This window comes from Tiliqua scincoides, chromosome 4, assembly GCF_035046505.1.
Source record: "Tiliqua scincoides isolate rTilSci1 chromosome 4, rTilSci1.hap2, whole genome shotgun sequence".
Lineage (NCBI taxonomy): Eukaryota > Metazoa > Chordata > Lepidosauria > Squamata > Scincidae > Tiliqua > Tiliqua scincoides.
The window spans coordinates 3,048,486-3,066,484 of NC_089824.1; the positions used below are offsets into that span (position 1 = coordinate 3,048,486).

Sequence of the window (17,999 nt, forward strand, 5' to 3'; positions counted from 1 at the left end):
ACTGGGGATGCTCATGGTAGAGGCGGGGTACAAGCAAGGAATGTGGTGTATAGCCCTTCTCCATCCTAGCCCTGTTGTCCACCTGTCTTCGTATTTTGGACTCCTACCATTGCAAATGGAATCCTTTAAAGATCGAATTCTAGCAGTTAAAGCATTTGTGCATGTAAAGTGTCATAAGGTATTAGCAGAGAAAACAGAACCACACTCAAGAGTTAGAATAGTTGGAAGGCTGTGCTAAATGTACCTGAACAATGCATGCCAAGCTCTCTAAACACTGAAATAGACTGTGCAGAAAATATTGGGGGGGGGGGTTAGGGCTTGGAACCTGTCAAGAAGTGCTGACTGCTCTCTTGGCACGCTCCTTTGTGCCTCTAAACATCAATGAAAGGTTATAGTTGAATCAAAAACTATGCAAGCAAATTTACAAAATTCTAGCCCCACAATGATGATGGATGAGTGCTGCTTGAAGCAGGTGAAGTTTTAATCTGTTCTCTGCAACCCCAATTTGCTGCCTGCTCCATCCATGATGTACATGTATATGTACATGATGGTTTAGGGAAAAAAGTCCATTCTTGAAGTGGTTAATCGCATGGTAGTTTCTCAGACAGGTGTTGCTCAATACTGTGTTTTCCCGACAATAAGACCTAGTGTATTTTTTGAGAACTGCTGAAATACAAGACCTAGTTGTGATCAGGGCCAGGACTGGGATCCTTGGGTGGGGGGGGGGGGTGGAAAATGTGACCAGGAACACTACACTCTGTGCCCGCCACCTAGAAAGTGCCTGCTGTGCTGCCTTGGGCAGAGGATGCTGAGGCAGGAAGCAGCAAGCGAGGCAACCCTGCCTACTGGGCTCTGAGGCTCTCCACACCTTCCAGGGAGTAAGTCCCATTAACTATAAAGGGACTGACTTCTGAGTAGGCAGGCAGGCATCCTCCTGGGTGCTGAGACCATATTTTTGTAAGATATTTTTGTACATGAATGACTGGATTGTTGTACATTAAAAAAAGACCTACCCCAAAAATGACCTAGTATGTTTTTTCAAGCCAAAAAAAATATATAAGACAGCGTCTTATTTTTTGGGGAAACACGGTAGCAGCTGAAGGAAAAAGGGAGAAGCTGCAGCAGCATTGGAGATGGCTACCACCTGGAGACAAGTACTGTGATGAACATAAACCTTTTAACCTACTAGGAAAGTAACATCACATTGGCTTGCTTTAGTCAGCTGGTACAGCCAGGAACTGGAACAGCAAGAAACTGTGTAACTACTAGAAAGACTTAACTGGAGATGTGCATCGACAGGTGGCAAGGGAGCCTCGTCCTGGGCACCCAATGGGCTAGGCAGAAAACATCTGAGTTTTGCTCACACCTAGGTACAGTACTGATCATGGATGAGGGAAGGTGCAGGGGGCTGAGCCAGGTTTCCTGTTGATGGAAGTAGGATGTGGGAGCTTGAACCCCTGTGAAAAGGGGGTAAGCGCACATCTTCCAGCCCTTGCAGAGCTACCTGTGTTACTGTCACACCACTCTGAATCCTGGAGGCAAACAGAACCTCACCTAGGAAAAGTCTGGGTAAGATTTTATTTCATTTAATAACTCCATCCTGTTTCAGTCAGAGCGGGGAGCTATTGCCCTTCACTCTCTAGAGGTCACCTGTGGCTAACAAAGTCTTTGATGTGTGCAGGAGAGCTGGATTTGACCAGACATTCCTGTTGCAACCAGCTTTTGTGCTAAGGAAATCCTAGTAAGTGGGTTCTCTCCGGAGGGGAGGAAGGGTGCACCCCTTTTTTTGTCTTCCTGGTAGGAGCAACAACCTTTTCCAGGACTGTCCCTGTCAGGATGCTGAAGGTGAGACAAGCTCATGTCTCTACCTGAGATCTTAGGAAACCAAAGTTCAATTTCCTCTTAGAGGTAACCTCAGATTTTATCTGCAGAGTGAGCCTTGCTACAGGAAACACCTCCTGCAAATGGAAGGTGACTCAAGGAGCAACCTCTCACAAAAGGGTACTGATGGGGTGACAGGATGGAAGAGCATAGCTGGGCTTGCTATATGAACACAGCTGGAGAGAGCATTTATCACACTATCTCTAAGCCATGACTGACGGCGCCTCAAAAACAGCTTGGTGAGAGCCTGTTTGTTTCCAAGAGGAAAGTTTGAGTGCCACCACCACATCCCCTAAATGCACAGATGGTGCTATTTTTAAAGAGTCGTTACCTCTGCTTCAGGAAAAGTGCTACTTATTTTCTCTTCCAGAGCCTAAAATGCCCCATTTATTCTTGTTCTTTGATCCAGCACAAAGAAAGACCTGAGTTTGATGCAACGTTGAGGACAGCAGCAATGGCTTCTGTTTGGTTGTCCTATTCCCTGGTGTCATTTCCTGGCAGTGTCATAGTTGCTACAGAACCAGTCGCAAGTTTCCTTCACAGCTGCAGAAGACAGAGAGAGAAACGTAGAGACAACAAGTTGTGGGCCCCCAAGAATCCATGTTATCTAACCTTCCCCCAAATGGTGGAAGGTAACAGAGCTGGTACATTGCCAGTGCTACAGTGTTGAACTGGGTCAACTCTCCTCTCAGCCATGAAGCACACTTCAGGGTGACCTTGGACCAGCTGCTCTTTCTCAGGGGATAAATGGGGTTGGGGAGAAGTAAGCTTACTGCTCTGAGCTCCTTGGAGGAAGAGCAAGGCAATAACAAACAAGTTGTAGTGGTTGTCACTACATGTGACAAAAGTCATTCAGTAGCAGTAGCATTCTCTGTTTACACTGGGAATGTCACAGAGTTTTCCATTCAGTACTAAAAAAGGCTACTAGAGGATCTCGGCTTTAAGAAAGTACATTTGTAAGCCTCACTTCTGCAGAGCTAAGCTTAACAATGGGCAGACAAGGCCTAACACAGTGAGGGCCAAACTGGCTGCAACTTTAATCATGTCTTTGGCCCTGGCATGCTTGTATTTTTCCTGCCAACATGACTAAAAGCAGTCTTTACCCTGGCACGTCTCCTTTCGACCCCAGTGCAGGTCAGGAAGCTGCCAGACATTCAAGGGGCATTCTTTAGGGTTTCTTTTCCTTCTCTTGTCACAGACTGACTGGCAGAGCTGACTCCATTTGCAGTTTTCCCATTCCAGATAGGAGAATACATGGCACCTTAGAAGCTATTGCTTGTTACAGTGCAACCAAGGCAACAGCTGGCATCACTGGATAACCTGAGAATGTCACAATATGATCAATAAGGGACAGCATAAAAGATACTAGAGAAGGGCTTGCTGGCTCATACAAAGCCCTAGATGCCCCCTCTGCTTTCTTGAGTTCAAGCACCTCATGTGGCAGAGCTGCAAAGAGCCCAAGACCCTGGAGAGCTACTGGTTGTTGGTGCAGATGGACCACTGGCTTAACCCAGCAGAAGCAGCACTTCCTATATGATGTGGGCTGCAACCAGCAGACCTTGAGCATTTCTCACCTTGGCTGAATGGTGTAAACTTGAAATCAGGTAGGTATTTCTTCAGCTTGCTGTTGCTGGCTGTTTTCTTGAACTGCCCATCGGACTTTGTTGTGTCAAACTGGGGAGGTGCTGGGGTTAAGGAAAGAAACTCTGACCCTGCCTGAAACCTGCAGGAAAGTTCATGCCAAGACCAGTCCTAGTTACTGAGAGCCTACAAAACTGATGCAGAGACCAACCCTTCTGCCATATGAACATGTGAGGCTGTGCCAGACCCAGTCCAGTCTGCATAGAGGAGGCGACACAGGCTCAGTGGCTTTGCATGCAGAAGGTTCTCAGGTTCATTCCCTGACAGCATCTCTCTGCTGGTAGCGCAGAGAATAATTCCCATCTGAAACTGCGAGTCAGTGCTGACAACTAGATGGCCCAAGGGTCCTGAGTGCTGAGCGAGAGAGACTCAGCAGGTGGCAGCTTTCTATGTTCCTAGCCTAGGATTGTTTCTGCTGACTGGGAACAGCTCTCCAGGGTTAAGGCAGATAGAAACAAAGACAGTCACATTCTCTTTCCTTCTGCTCTTCACCTTGCAAGAGCCTCATGTGTTCAGCTTAGTGCTGGACTGGAGACAGAACCAACTAACTGCCAGATTTTAGTTGTACAAAAAACGGGGGAACAGCCTGATTGTCTCTTTGCTCCAGCGCAGCCTGAAGCTTGTCCTATAAGGTCAAGTGAATTACATCTTGTCCTGTATTTCAATTTTAAGATAATTTAGAACTGCAGATTTAAAGACAGGGCATGGCGGTCGAGCCTCTCCCGCTCCCCTGTCCTCAACTGGTTTTGCTCAACACCCAGCCCGAAAAGGAATTCTGAAAGCCTGCTTGCTACCTGGAGTCATTACAGCCAGTCTTTGACTTTTGGATTTCTTTTCCTTATGGATTGCACATGGCTTACAATTTTTGAGGACCAAGGCAACTAATAGGCTGACAGAAGAATGGCAGTGGGGGTGTAAAAAGGGTACCTCAAAGTAACAGGTGAGGTAGGAGTTGTACAGCACTTTGTGCTTGTGCCTTGGAAATCATTCACAAAGATACAAGGACTTCACCCTGGAAGCCCATGGCTCCCACAATGCACTCGGCGGCTTCCCGGATGGAGACTTCATCCTCTTCTCCAACTAAGCAGACAGAGCCAAGTGAAACAATCACATTTCATCAGACAAGCCCAGAGGGTAACAACTGCTCCCCTGAACCAGATCCACTGCTGTCCCTCCCATGCAATTTCCTTGACTGCAGTGAATTCTTGCCGTCTGGAAAAGATGTTTTCATTATTTGGGGGTAGGGTTTTCTGACGCCTTCTGAAGCTTTGGAGACAAGACATTGGAGGGCAAACGGGAAGAAACATTATGTAAGGTGGTGGGAGGGAGCGGAAGGACCGGTTAAGAATGACCGGGTCTGCTTATGTGCAGGAAAGATGGCCCAACTGGGTCATCTTCTTGCACAACAGAATGGAACAGAGAGCCAGCTGGTGGCACGCAGAGGTGAAAGAGCCAATCAAGACTTTACCACTATGAATGCCACCTCTGCCATGGACAGGTGGCCTGAGGCAAGCTTCCCAACCTCAGCCTTTCCAATAGTCCAATTAAAAGTGTCTGGGCTTGAAGGCCACGGTCCAATAAAATGTCTCACAGTTTTGACTGGATTATTGGATATTCTGGCCATGAAAGCCTCACTCAGCCTTTCCACCTGCAGTACAGGCACAATGATACTTCCCTCCTCTACAAGGCTGTTGTGAGGCTCGACAAGGCTGTTTATGACATCAATGTCATAAATGAGAAGTGCTCTGCACACCCAGACAGCTCCATATAAATCTATTATTGCTACTATGAGAAAAGAATGACTAATCTCAGAGAAGCACAGCTGCCCGTTCCCCTAACCCCGAAGGGTCGTCAATGTCCCTAGAAACCAGCTGGCCCTTCTACTCCAGACTGCTCTGCCTGATCCCAACAGAACAGTCTCCATGCCTGCAAAGACAGCAGTACGAATGCCCAAACGCTGGGGGGCGAGCCGGACGCTGGCATCTCCTAAGCCTGCTTTCCTTTCTTCTTGCTAAGAAACTGCAACTGAGGCAGCAGCCCATAGTCTGTGGGGCCTTCAAAATCAGAGGGTGGAATGGAAGAATAAAGGAAAAGCAGAAGGAGGGCAAGGGCTGGAGGAAGGAAAGACAGTGGGGAAGAATGTGGGGTGAAGGGGTAGAAGCCAGTGCTGCCAGTTTTGGGGTAGATGGCCAGACCCAAACGGGATTTGAACACAGGATTCTGAGGCTTTGGAGCTGCACTGGCCACTTCCTTCTCATGGTCTAAGGCAGAGACTGGGCATTCAGACCAGTTTCTGGGGCTAAGTCCCCTGATGCCATTATGTGCCAAGGCAGAACTGGAGGGAATCAGTCTTACCTGACAAGATGATTGGCTCCACCTCGTCATACTCCCTCAAGACCCAGAGGAACAGCCGTGCCAAATCCTGTGCGTACAAGAGAACAGACACCTGTCTCCTTTCTTGTGGGACAAGAGGAAGAGCCCTATGTGAGTGGGTGGGGCGTGCCATCTCCAAGGCACCCGCAAGCTGCAAGTCGTGTCACCTCCTGCTTGTCTCCCAGTGTGGTCAGGTTGTGTCGAGGGCACACAGCTCACTGGCAGAGCACCCCCACCACACACAGGTGCTGGAGGCAGGTAATGGGAAAGAGCTTTCCTTACCCAGGGCCCCACAGAGGCTTAGGATGGAGAATACGGGCCCAGGCAGGCCCAGGACGCAGACCAAGAAGTGCAGAGAGAGCTGCCTTGTACTTGGTTGGTCCCTCTAGTTCAATACTGCCTAGCAGGACCTCAGCTGCCCAATTCAGTGTAGCACACTCTGCTTTGCACGCAGAAGATCCCAGGGTCAGTCCCCAACAGCTGCTCCAAGTAGGACAGAGCTAGATCCCGCTTGACACCCTGGAGTTGGTGCACTCAAAACACATCCACTGGAGTGCTCATAAAACTTGACATTATGCACATCTTGTTGCAATCCTGCGACAAGAGAGCAATAGCTCAGTGGTGGTTCCTGCTTGGCATGCAGGCAGTCCCAGGTTCAGTCACTGCTATTTCCAGAAAGAGCTGGGAAAGGGCCTTTTCTGAAACCCTGGAAAGCCCCTGCCAACCAGGCAGACCAATGGCAGCTGTTGATGTTCAGGTACAATCACCCTGGAAGGCAGGTCAGTATCACTAGCTAAAGTCTAAAGTCAAGCCAGTAGCCCTTTGCCACTACGCTGCACCCATCTTCAGCTTCAGAGACATCTTTACTCAGCAGTGAGGCATATCTGTGCCATAAACATACAGTGGTTTCATACCACCTTAACCTCCACCACTTCCCCAAGAACCCTGGGGATTACAGCTTGGTAAAGAGATCTTGGTAAAGAGATTTTGAGAGAACTCTCTGCTAGAGATCTGCTAGCCTTCCTCACAGAAGTGTTGTTCCCAGGGTGCCCTGGCAGGATGGAAGGTACAGCAAATCGGCTTTAAACCTTTAGCATAGCAATGCCCCTCAAGTGGCAGTTCAAGCAGCCACTGCAGTCCTGACCAGAAGAGCCTTTCCCAGCCCTGCAATCTCATATATGGAGCTGGTGAGGTCAAACCACACCCCTTTGTACCAAGTTGCATTCCTGGCTTACTGGGCGGCCTTGGGCAAATCACTCTCTCTTGGTCTCTCTCTCTCTCACACAGGTTGTTGCAAGGATAAAACAAGCAGAAAACTGGGAAATTATACTATAAATAAAATGAACAGCTGCCTTTATTGCTGTACTGGTACTGTAGTGGTGGGAAAAGATCCAGACAACACCATCTTTCCTTCTATGCCACAGACTGTACCCTGGGCCACAACTGTTCCCATCTGTGTACTTTGCAGGTGGATATGCATTCTATTCCCCAGCCTCTCCGCGCCCCCCCCCCCGACTGTCTGCTACTCCCATTTTTGCATCTCAGCTCCCAAGCTTACCAGAGAGTAAATGAATTGTCTCCTGGGCTTTCCTGTCCCCCAAACAGTAAGGGCAGTGCCATTTTCTACAAGACAATGGAGAAAAAGGGCAGATACAGAAGACATCCTCTTCTCGCCCCCTGCTCTACCCCGCCCGGGTGACTGCTACCTTCTTAATAAGTCACTTGTTCAATTAAATGCAATGCCACATGCAACAGGCCACTTTCTCAGACACTCCTTCAGTGGCAGGTGGCTCTTGGCCACACTTACGCTTTGCCAGGTACACTTTGTGGATGAGGCCTGGTAGCACATGCCCATCCTCAATGTTGTAGTTGTCGTGAGGCCCAAAGACGTTGGTGGGAATGACAGCAGTGAAGCGGCACCCATACTGCTCGAAATAGCCCCTGGGGAAAGAATGAGAGAGAGTGAGAAGAGGCTTACTTCACAGCGGAAAACAGCCTTACCTTCCACTCAGCCCAGTATCTGGGGCACTGCCCCTGCTGTGGCACTCGGGTGCTGGGTACAGGAGAGCATATTTTAAGTCTAATCAGGATTCCCCCATCCAGAGCAACCAGAAGAACCACATAATTCTGATTTTTTTTAAGAAATAAATTGCTTTTTGGAACATGCAACCCTACAAGATCACAAGTGCTCCTTTTCCCCCTTAAGTCCCAATTGCTATTTTCCCATGAATATCTATTATATCACTCTATTTATTTAGAAAATACACAGATGGTATCTGAGGAATTTTCTTAGAAGAACAAGGACATATCAATAAAAACCACCAAGCCTCTAATAAAGCCTTTAATAGCAACAGTGGCACAAACACATATGAATCTGTTTTAATTAGACCAAGGCAGACCACTGGCCCCTACAGCCCAGCACTGACTGCTCTGACTAGCAGCATCTCCCCAGGGTCTTGGGCAGAGAGGGGTCTCTTCCACCATCTAAGACATTGTTTCTCAACCGGTGGGACTCATACCACCGGTAGTAATAATAATATAATAATATACAGTATTTATATACCGCCTTTCTTGATCTTTATTCAAGACTTTATTCAAGGCGGTTTACATAGGCAGGCTTATTAAATCCACGCAGGAATTTTTACAAATTGAAAGAAGGTTCTCTCTTTCAAGAACCACCACATTCGAGCTGTTACACTCCGATCTGGTTTAACATTCTGGCCTCCATCCTCCCACGCTCCGAGCAGATGGAACAGCTCAGCTGCAGCTTGCCAGCTGCTTCAAGGTCGCACAGTGCCGGTGGCCTCGAACTGGCGACCTTGTGGATGTTAATCTTCAGGCAAATGGAGGCTCTACCCTCTAGACCAGACCTCCTGCCCTCGAGGTGCTGTCTTGTGGCACACACGGGACCACCACTGCCTGGCAATGAGAACAGCAATGCAATGTGACAAGCAACAGTAGGCTTGGCAGGCAGCGCTCCAGCGTGTGGACCATGTGAAGTGGTGGACTTCACCACCTCCAGCTATGGAGGTGGACAAATGTAGAGAAATGCTGGTTTATGACCCAATCTTTTTAAGTAGTAATGCCAGGGACTGTACCCGCATGCAAGATATGTGGCTCTAACCCCCCCCCCCCCCAAAAAAAAACCTGGCTTGAAATATGCAGAACAAGATGTGATGCCACTTTTCAGAGAGGGATGCAGAAGGAGCGAAAGGGGTGTACCTGTTCTGAACATCTATCATTCTCTTTGCATAAGAATATCCAAAGTTGGAGTTGTGAGGTGGTCCGTTGTGGATCTGGGAAAGGAAGAATGTTAAGCACATTTGTGAATAGAAGATGAAGCAGACTCTTGAGGTAGAGCTTGACGTCTGAGAAGAGAGATAGGGAGGGCACAAAGAGCACCACAATCCTATGTGAAAAAAGACAGAAGAAATCGCCAAGGAGGGGCAGAAGAAGAGGGAACTCAGACAACTCCAGAGCAAAGAAAGAAATGAAATACACAAAAAAGGCAACAGCTTCTTCATACGATCTTTGTGTAGAAAAAAGGTTGACTGGGAAGGGAAGCATAGAGGTGGCAGGCTGCACCTCAAACCTGCACCCATTCGTCTGAATGTCGGGGGAGAGTGTACTCCCTTCAAATGAACATGTCTAGGTTTTACCAGTGCGATCCCCCTCACACGTTCATTCTTTCCAAATGAACGTGTGTGTGTGTGTGTGTGTGTGTGTGTGTGTGTGTGTGTGTGTGTGAGAGAGAGAGAGAGAGAGAGAGAGAGAGAGAGAGAGAGAGAGAGAGTAAAATCTCTTCATACAGACTGCAAAATGCAAGCTTTGTGGCACAAAATTTCAATTTTAAAAGTTAATTTATTTTGGTACACACAACCCCAAAGATCACCGAGCAGGCGTTCCATTTTCTTCCGCAGGCCCCAACTGCTATTCTCTCATTGGCAAATGAATAAATAGGCCATGGGAAGGAGCTGGTTGACCAAGCCCCTGCACGAGCCACTCTGTGAGAGGTACATGACGGCACACCGTGTGAGCTGAGCCCTGGGCGCCACCAGTAAACGGCAACACTGGAATACACATAAAGAAGTGACCGGCGATGCTTCTATAGTCGTGTGAACCCAACTCAAGGCTGGCAAGGATGCAGGAAGTGGCCCTTACCATGGTCTCATCAATGGGGTAGGTGGTCTTGTCAGGGAATATGCACGTGGAAAGGCAGGATACCACTTTGTGAACGCCCACCTCATACGCGGAGTGTAGGACGTTGTCATTGATGTGTACATTCCTCCGCTGTGTGAGAAAGGAGAGATGGGAATTAGGCAAAGAAAAGACTCCAGGCTCTGTCACATGGCTCCTGGCAGGCTGCTAATTGGTCCTCCTTAATCTGTACACTTCCTCTGTAGGATATGTAGGACCAGAGTCCAGAGGTGAACAAATTACTCATCACAAAGCCTCTCAACTTTCATTACCCAACAAAACGTTGCCTCCCAACGTGCGAAACAAGTCCAGATCTACAGCAATGCTAAAATATCACACTTTCAAACAAACAGTTATAATGGCCACCTCTATAGTCAAACAGCTTTTTATTCATAATTTGGGATGGAGTCTTAGGTACACTCCCCCCCCCCCCGGTGGTGAATGAGGCTGCTTGAGGTTGCCTTCAAAAACCAGAAATAGCTTTCAGAGGCTTCTGTTCTGAAACTGGAAAAAAAGCTGATCTGAAGTCCAAAGCAGCTTCTGCTTGATACAAGTCGGTCACCCCATGGCACTTTCCCACTGTATTTTTTAAAATATTTTTCAAGCAGGACAAAATTTCAACCCCACTCACATCTTTTGCTGTGAGAATGAGACATCCTCGTGTTCTGCTTCTTAAGGCAGACGTGCAAACAGTAAGTTATACCAGTGTTATGTCTAGTTTGTAACTTTGGGTGATCCACACCGAAACTGGTTCCTGTGTGATACCAAAGCTGCATTAGACAGTATTTCCTCCTATACCCATCCAGACTGGTATAAAACCAGACTGCTGAAGGCACCCTCGGGATAGACACACGACAGAGTGGCAAGAAACATCAACCATGCAGCCCCCTAAGTGGGCAGACAGCCAGACAGTGAAGCAGAAAATGCCTGTGTTGCAAATGTGGGGCATCCTTACAGTCTGGCCAGCTTGCCACCCTCTCACCTGGCACACGGCTGAGAGCCTGGCAGTGCAGCCAGCAAGAGTGACATGCCCCTAAACAATCCCGGCAGAGGCACCACAAGTGCAGCAAGGCATGCTGGGACTTCAATTTCTTCTACCAGTCCGCAGTTGAGTGTTGCATTAAGGATGACTTGGCTGCAGATTATTGCACATGGCCTGTACTCAAAGCAAACAAACCCCCACCAGGACAGGGCAATACAACCTGCTGTGTGCACATCTATAAGTTGCTGAACCCGTTTGCATCCAGGAGAGAGAGAGGAGAGGGAGTAGAATCGGCTGTTGCCAGGAACAAGGAATTAACCTCTTGGAGCAATGGCAAAAGGCGTCATTCAGAAAAACATGGAAGGTGGCAAAATGAGGGGGGGAGGGCATTTTCACAGACTTCCGTAAGGTGGGGAAACATGATCTCCACCTCACAGATCTGCCCCAGAATCCTCCTGTTCAGCCCCCTTTTCAGAATGCAAAAGCTTATGGTTGTTTCCCCAAACAGGACAAGATCCCAGGTTTAAAGAGAACCCACACACTTCACAGAACACACATACACAACTTGCAGAACTCATTGCCACAGAGAGAGACAAATGGACCAGGATTGCTTCAGTGGCCTTTTCCTGGGACTCCTTTGTTCTGCAGAACCTGCTCTGTTACATCCTTTTTACAACAGCACAACTAAGACTGCAAGCAACGTTATAAATGTGGTACAACCACCAACTTGTATCACAGCATCACAACAACAGCTGTTTTCTCTTCCATTCCTTTCCTTTCCATTCCTTTCCTAATAATTTCTAATGTTGAGCCTGTCCGGTTTCACTGCTGCAGCATATAAAACTGATTTTTCAAAAAGCAGCCTGTTCAAGCAGCCCGCAGGACTGTAGCCGATCGAAAGGCAAGGCTCTTGTTTTCAACCCCGGGGGTTACCTGTGAACAAGTGCCAGATCCATCAGGCTGGGGGAACCAGGGAAGTAGGTGGCCCAGTACAACTCACAGGGCCTGCGAGGGAGAACTGTGGCTCGCTCCCCATCCATGTCCCACTGACTCAGGCAGGCTCTGGGACTTGTTTGCAAGTGCACATGGTTTGCTACACATGCAGAAGTACATGTGAAAATTGACACTCTGACAACAGGGGCTGACTCAGTAGAATCTCAGCTTCCACTAACAAGCAAAAAAGCAGGTCTGTTGCCCTCATTACAGTCATTTTTTCCTCTAGCCATAAGCCACAACTCAAACCTCTTCTCCTGCCAACACATCAATTTTTATTCTTTAAAAAAATTCAAATTCTATCACAATTCATATGAGTTCAGAAAGAAAGCACACACAGCGAGTCTGTGTGGATGGAGAACTATACATGCTGAACTAACTGGCATTTTATTTTTCGGTATAGTATTTTAATGTCCCAATTCCTTAGGGAGGAAAAACACTATAACCAGCAGCCACTCAAGTACACACAAAGGCAACCGGTGCTATGGAAACCCCCTCCCTGGTCTATGGAAGGGGACAGGTCCAGAAAGGGGCTTGTGTGTCCCCTACAGTTACACCAGAAATTATTTGTTTATAAGGTCAGCATAACTAGTGGCTAGTCTTGGGTTAGGACTGGAATGACATGGGTTCAAATCGCACTCACCCATAAAGTTCACTGACTGACCTTGGCCCTGAAACAGCCTACCCTACCTCACAGGGCTGTTTGTGAGTATAAAGTGCAGCACAGGGAAGAGACACGTACACTGCCGTGGAAGCAGTAAGCAAGAAGTAGGAGTTCCGTGCAAGCAGGACAGGACAGAAACATAATTAATTGAATAGACTTCTATTGTTTTTGCTTTAAATACCCTCCAGGATTTCAATCATCTCCTGCGTCTGTTTTAGTGGGTAGGAAAAGTCTGCATAATTTGCTGTCCATCTGTACAGATGGATTCCGTGTGTGCATGGGTGTGTGTTTGCAGACCTGCCAGTCTTCAGGGTGGTGGTTGCCCCGCTACAGGAAGAGACATTTCAAGAAGGAGTTGATGAGAAGGAGGCCTTACCCAGAAATCCAGATTGTACTTGAGATTCCGGAAGAGCCCACCCACCATAGCAGCCAAGTGAATGACATGGGTAGGCTTGTGTTTCTCAAAGAGGGCTTTGGTCTCTGCAGCATTCCTGAAGGAAAGAAGAGGACACCAAGGTGGAGTGGTACAACATCCCCCCCAAGCACCCCATAATCTAGTGACGCTCACACTAAACTCTGTGTGAGTTCTTCAGTTTCTCTCCTGCCTTGTGCAGATCCTCCAACTGTCTATCTAGTTTAACTAATTGCTTGGCTACCCCACAGTCCAGTGTGATCACACTGCCCCACCGGACACAGACATTCCCAGGACCCCATCCTTACTCAGAAATATGCCCCAGCAGACAAAGCTCATGGAGAATTCACTCACGTCAGGTCGGCATCCTTGGACGACACGAAAATCCACTCCTCATTGGGCCGTCCTCCCCCATCTGATACCACCTGCTTGATGGCTCTTCCCACTAGCCCTGTGCCGCCGGTCACCAAGATGCGCTGTGGCTTTTGCAGCTCAGTCATGTTGATAAGATCTGTTGGGGAAAGATAAAAAGCACTGATTACCCTGGTATACGAATACATGGCATTTATAGAGGACGTTTCCAATGGTCACAGCACCCATTGTCCTTACAACTGCCCTAGAACAGTCTGCTTTCTGAAATTTTGGGTCCTACTTCACTGGAAGTTTCTATATAAAAGCTGGACAGTCAACAGTCAGGGATGCTGCTGCAGATGCCTGCATTAAGCAGAGGGTTGGATCAGATGACCTCCAAGGACCCTTCCAATTCTAGCACTCTGTGTCTCTGGAATGTTCTTGGCTGGATGAATCAATTCTCAGGGTTTACCACTGAAGCTACCTTTGTGCATGCCCTGTTTGTAGGATCCAAAGTACAGAAGCTCCTTAAGAACTTGCAAGATGCAAACAGGTCTGGCCACAGCACCCATTCCCACCCATCAGCACCATTCCCCATCCTATTCTAGCCAGTCCTAGCAAAGCCCATTAGCCTACTTTTCAAGGTAAGACCACACTGCCCTGGAAGTGTTCTGTAAATACATTTTTTTCATATTTCACAACATGTTTGCTGCTGACAGTGATGTTGGACTTGAGAAGAAAACTTCCAGGGCTTTCAAGCTCAATTGTACACCTTCCCTCTCACAACAGCCACAGTACCACTAAGTGCCTTGCAAGAAACAGGAGTAAAAGCCAGAGAGGCAGGTCTACCTTCCCTTAACAATGTCCCATTCATTGAATGATTCCCTGTAAGCCACTTGCAGAGCCTGCTGGTTGAAGAGGAAGGTACAAATGCGTGAAACAAACTCAGCAAGAGGTCCAAAGAAGAAAGCATCAGTATGGCATACTGAGTGGTGTACCTAATGTATCTGACACCTGAGGCGGATCATTTTTTTACACGCCCCTCCTCTATATGACAGACTGCTTTCTGCAATAATCATGAACTGAAATGAATAATATTAATGGTCAGAAAAGAAACGCAAATAGTGAAATTTTTCTTTGATGAACTTCATATATATAATCATGCAAGTTAAAAAAAATTAAATATTACAGTATAAAAAAAGGAACAAAGTAATAGATTAATCCTTTTTAATTACATTAATGTACTTTTTTTTTAAAAAAAGGTGAAAATCTTATACCTACATATTGGTCTGTTGCAGTAATGAATAATATTACAGTTTCTGTTTTCAAGCCTCTGCAAATTTGTCAATGACTATCAAAATTGATCTTTTTCAAATATTCCTATTCAGTACAGTCCAGTCAGATTTGTCAATCTATTTTGGTTCATAGTTGATATGTCTCTGCAATAAAAAAAAATTTCCACTAAACTATCTTCACCAGACAACTCATCATACATTTCTGCTATACAGGAATCTCCCCTGTATCCCTGTTCCTGCAGTCACCAGGAGACCACAGTAAAAACAAGTAGAAAGTAAAGAAAAAAGCACAAAATAGCTTCCCCTACCATTTCAGGGTGAATCTGCTGTGTTTTGAGGGCTCTAGATATAAGAACATAAGAACAGCCCCACTGGCTCAGGCCATAGGCCCATCTAGTCCAGCTTCCTGTATCTCACAGCGGCCCACCAAATGCCCCAGGGAGCACACCAGATAACAAGAGACCTGCAAGGCTTCCTGGGAATTGTAGTTAAGAACATAAGAACAGCCCCACTGGAGCAGGCCAGAGGCCCATCTAGTCCAGCTTCCTGTATCTCACAGCGGCCCACCAAATGCCCCAGGGAGCACACCAGATAACAAGAGACCTCATCCTAGTGCCCTCCCTTGCATCTGGCCTTCTGACATAGCCCATTTCTAAAATCAGGAGGTTGCACATACGTGTCATGGCTTGTAACCTGTAATGGATTTTTCCTCCAGAAACTTGTCCAGTCCCCTTTTAAAGGCGTCCAGGCCAGATGCCATCACCACATCCTGTGGCAAGGAGTTCCACAGACCGACCACATGCTGAGTAAAGAAATATTTTCTTTTGTCTGTCCTAACCCTCCCAGCACTCAATTTGAGTGGATGTCCCCTGGTTCTGGTATTATGTGAGAGTGTAAAGAGCATCTCCCTATCCATTCTGTCCATCCCCTGCATAATTTTGTATGTCTCAAGCATGCAAGGATGTGACATGCTGAACCCAATGCTGGCGGAAGCAGGTGGGGGGGGAGAGGTGGTGGGACGTGTCCCAGGGGTGGGAAAGGGGTGTTTCTGGGCAGGGGCAGTCTGGGAGGTGGATGGGGCCGGGGAGGGGAGGGGAGGGGAGGGGGGACTGGACACAGTAGCAGCACAGCCTGTATCCCAACCCCCACTCCCGACCTGGCTGTTCAGACTTGTGCCAGTGCTGCTGCTGGTGAAGATGTGTGCAGCCCCCCGGGGTGGCTGGGACACTGACTGGGGTGAGGGGAAAATCGCCTTGGAGCTGGAGTTGCCCTCCAGCGGCACCCCCTTTGAGAGAGATGTGCGTGTCCAGGAGAGCGATGGGTGCGAGGGCCACCGACGGTCCTCAGTGGCACCAATGCAGGAGGGTCTTAGCAGAGGTGCTGCTTCCTGGCAAACGCAGTTCCTGGGACTCTACCCAGCATGTGATTAGCCTGTGGAACTCCTTGCCACAGGAAGTGGTGATGGGGTCTTGCCTGGGCGCCTTCAAGAGGGGCCTGGTCTAATTTCCGGAGGAAAAGTCCGCCACGGGTTGCCAGCCACGGCAGGCGTGCGCAAGGCAGAGGCCAGGCGCAGAGGCCGGGACGCAGGCCCCGAAGCCCCTGGGAGGCGGAGGAGGCTGGGCTGGAGGGTCTTCTTGCCTCCGCGCCCCGCCAAGCCACTCCCGGCCCGGCGCTGCTCCACCGCCAGGCGCCTTCTCCTCGGGGCGAGGCTGGCGCTGCACCGCGGCCCTCTCCGCCAGCCCGGCTCCGAGGAGCCGCTCGCTCCGCAGGGCGTCCCCGGGGCCGCCGCGAGCATCCTTCGCCAGCAGGCTGTGCGGCGTCCGTGCCCGGGACGGGGAGCTGAGCCGGAGCCGGAGGAGGCGCCCCGGAGAGGGCCGGCTCTGCCCTGCAGCAGGTGCAGCTCATGCCCCCCTCCCTGGGCGAGGGCGCAGAGCCCCTGAGCACGTGCAGAGCGCCACGTACCTGCGCGGGGCTCTCCTGCTCCTCCTTCCGCACCGGAGGCAGCGGGCGGGCGGAGACTGTGCGCGCTGCCGCCCCTCCGGCGCTCCCTGGGAAATGCAGTCCCGGCCCGGCCGAGGGAGCGGGAGCGGCAGAGCCTCCCGGACCGTCCAGCCTGGCGGGCGCCGACTGGACAGCGCCGGGGCCGCGGCCGCAGGGAGCGCGGGGCTCCCGGGAGCAGCCCGCGGGGGGGGGGGTGATGATGATGATGAAGAAGAAGCAGAAGAGGAAGGCCCCCGCGCGCCCTCTGAGATGCGCGGCAGCAGGACTGGGAAGAAGGAAGGGAAGGGAAGGGAAGGGCATCTCTCGGTGCCCCCCGTGGCTGCCTCCTTTCATTCAGCACCAGTCAAGTCAGACCAACCACCACCTCTGGAGCCCATTGGGGACTGTTTCTCCCCCAGTGCTTCCTGCCACCTGTGTTCCTGACTCAGAAACATCTGTTTCTCTCAGGTTCTTATTGGTGTTTCTTAAACTGTGTGTCGGGACCCACCAGGTGGGTCGCGAGTCAAATTCAGGTGGGTCCCCGTTCATTTCAGTATTCTGTTCTTAATATATCAGACTTGATGCTACCCCATGGGATGTGACTGCATCTGGGGTAATGTTACAGATCTGTGTTTTTAACAGGCTACTGTGTAAATGCCTTTAACAGTGTGACAGCTCATTCCTATCCACACTTTCTTGGGAGTAAGCCCCATTGACTCTGATGGGTCTTACTTCTGAGCAGACATGCATAGGATTGGGCTGACAGTCAGTGGTTCTTACTCCTGGTTAAGTATGGGTAGGATTGCAGCCTAGGATTGTTAAAAATTTTCCTACTTGATGATGTCACTTCCGGTCATGAAATCACTTCCAGTGGGTCCTGACAGATTCTCATTCTAAAAAAGTGGGTCCCAGTGCTAAACATTTGAGAACTACTGTACTAGATATTAAAAGGAATCACAACAGCTTGTTCTAAAAACCTGCCATGTTTTTTTGTGTGCAAATAATTGCATGATCCCAGGCATATTTATTTAGAAGTAAATCCCTTTATGTTCTGTGAAACTTACGCACAGGTAAGTGGGCAGTTAAAGATTGCCGCCTTGGGCAGCTCTTCCATATACACTTACCTGGCTTAGGCCCAAACCCCAACCAACTTTTCAGCACTGACACAGCTGTACCAGTGGGGCATGTGCTGCATCCTGCAGTTGGGGGGCAGTCACAGAGGCCTCCTCA

The 17,999-nt window shown here is 49.0% G+C and overlaps 1 protein-coding gene across 2 annotated transcripts; it reads right to left on the reverse strand.

The window, feature by feature from the left end:
• Positions 1-1,079: 1,079 nt before the first annotated feature.
• On the reverse strand, positions 1,080-16,867 carry GFUS (GDP-L-fucose synthase). Of its 2 annotated transcripts, XM_066623811.1 has the most exons (11): positions 16,752-16,867; positions 13,498-13,654; positions 13,108-13,222; positions 10,057-10,185; positions 9,118-9,191; positions 7,703-7,836; positions 7,454-7,518; positions 5,878-5,944; positions 4,523-4,602; positions 3,456-3,555; positions 1,080-2,424 (listed from the first exon to the last, which is right to left on the reverse strand). In XM_066623811.1, exons 2-11 carry the CDS (start codon positions 13,641-13,643, stop codon positions 2,369-2,371), a joined length of 966 nt encoding a protein of 321 aa, XP_066479908.1. In that variant the 5' UTR covers positions 13,644-13,654; positions 16,752-16,867; the 3' UTR covers positions 1,080-2,368. The 2 variants fall into 2 exon arrangements, with proteins under 2 accessions (XP_066479908.1, XP_066479907.1); XM_066623810.1 differs by lacking the exons at positions 3,456-3,555; positions 4,523-4,602 and having other exon boundaries at positions 16,752-16,834.
• Between the last annotated feature and the right edge of the window lie 1,132 nt (positions 16,868-17,999).

Coding starts and splice junctions, on each gene's coding strand:
- GFUS (XM_066623811.1), bottom strand. CDS start 13,643: ATGACTGAGCTGCAAAAGCCACAGCGCATCTTGGTGACCGGCGGCACA. Junction 5,945..7,453: donor GACAATTCATTTACTCTCTG/GTAAGCTTGGGA, acceptor TTGTACGCACAG/GATTTGGCACGGCTGTTCCT. Junction 3,556..4,522: donor GCTTCCAGGGTGAAGTCCTT/GTATCTTTGTGA, acceptor GCACCTCCCCAG/TTTGACACAACAAAGTCCGA.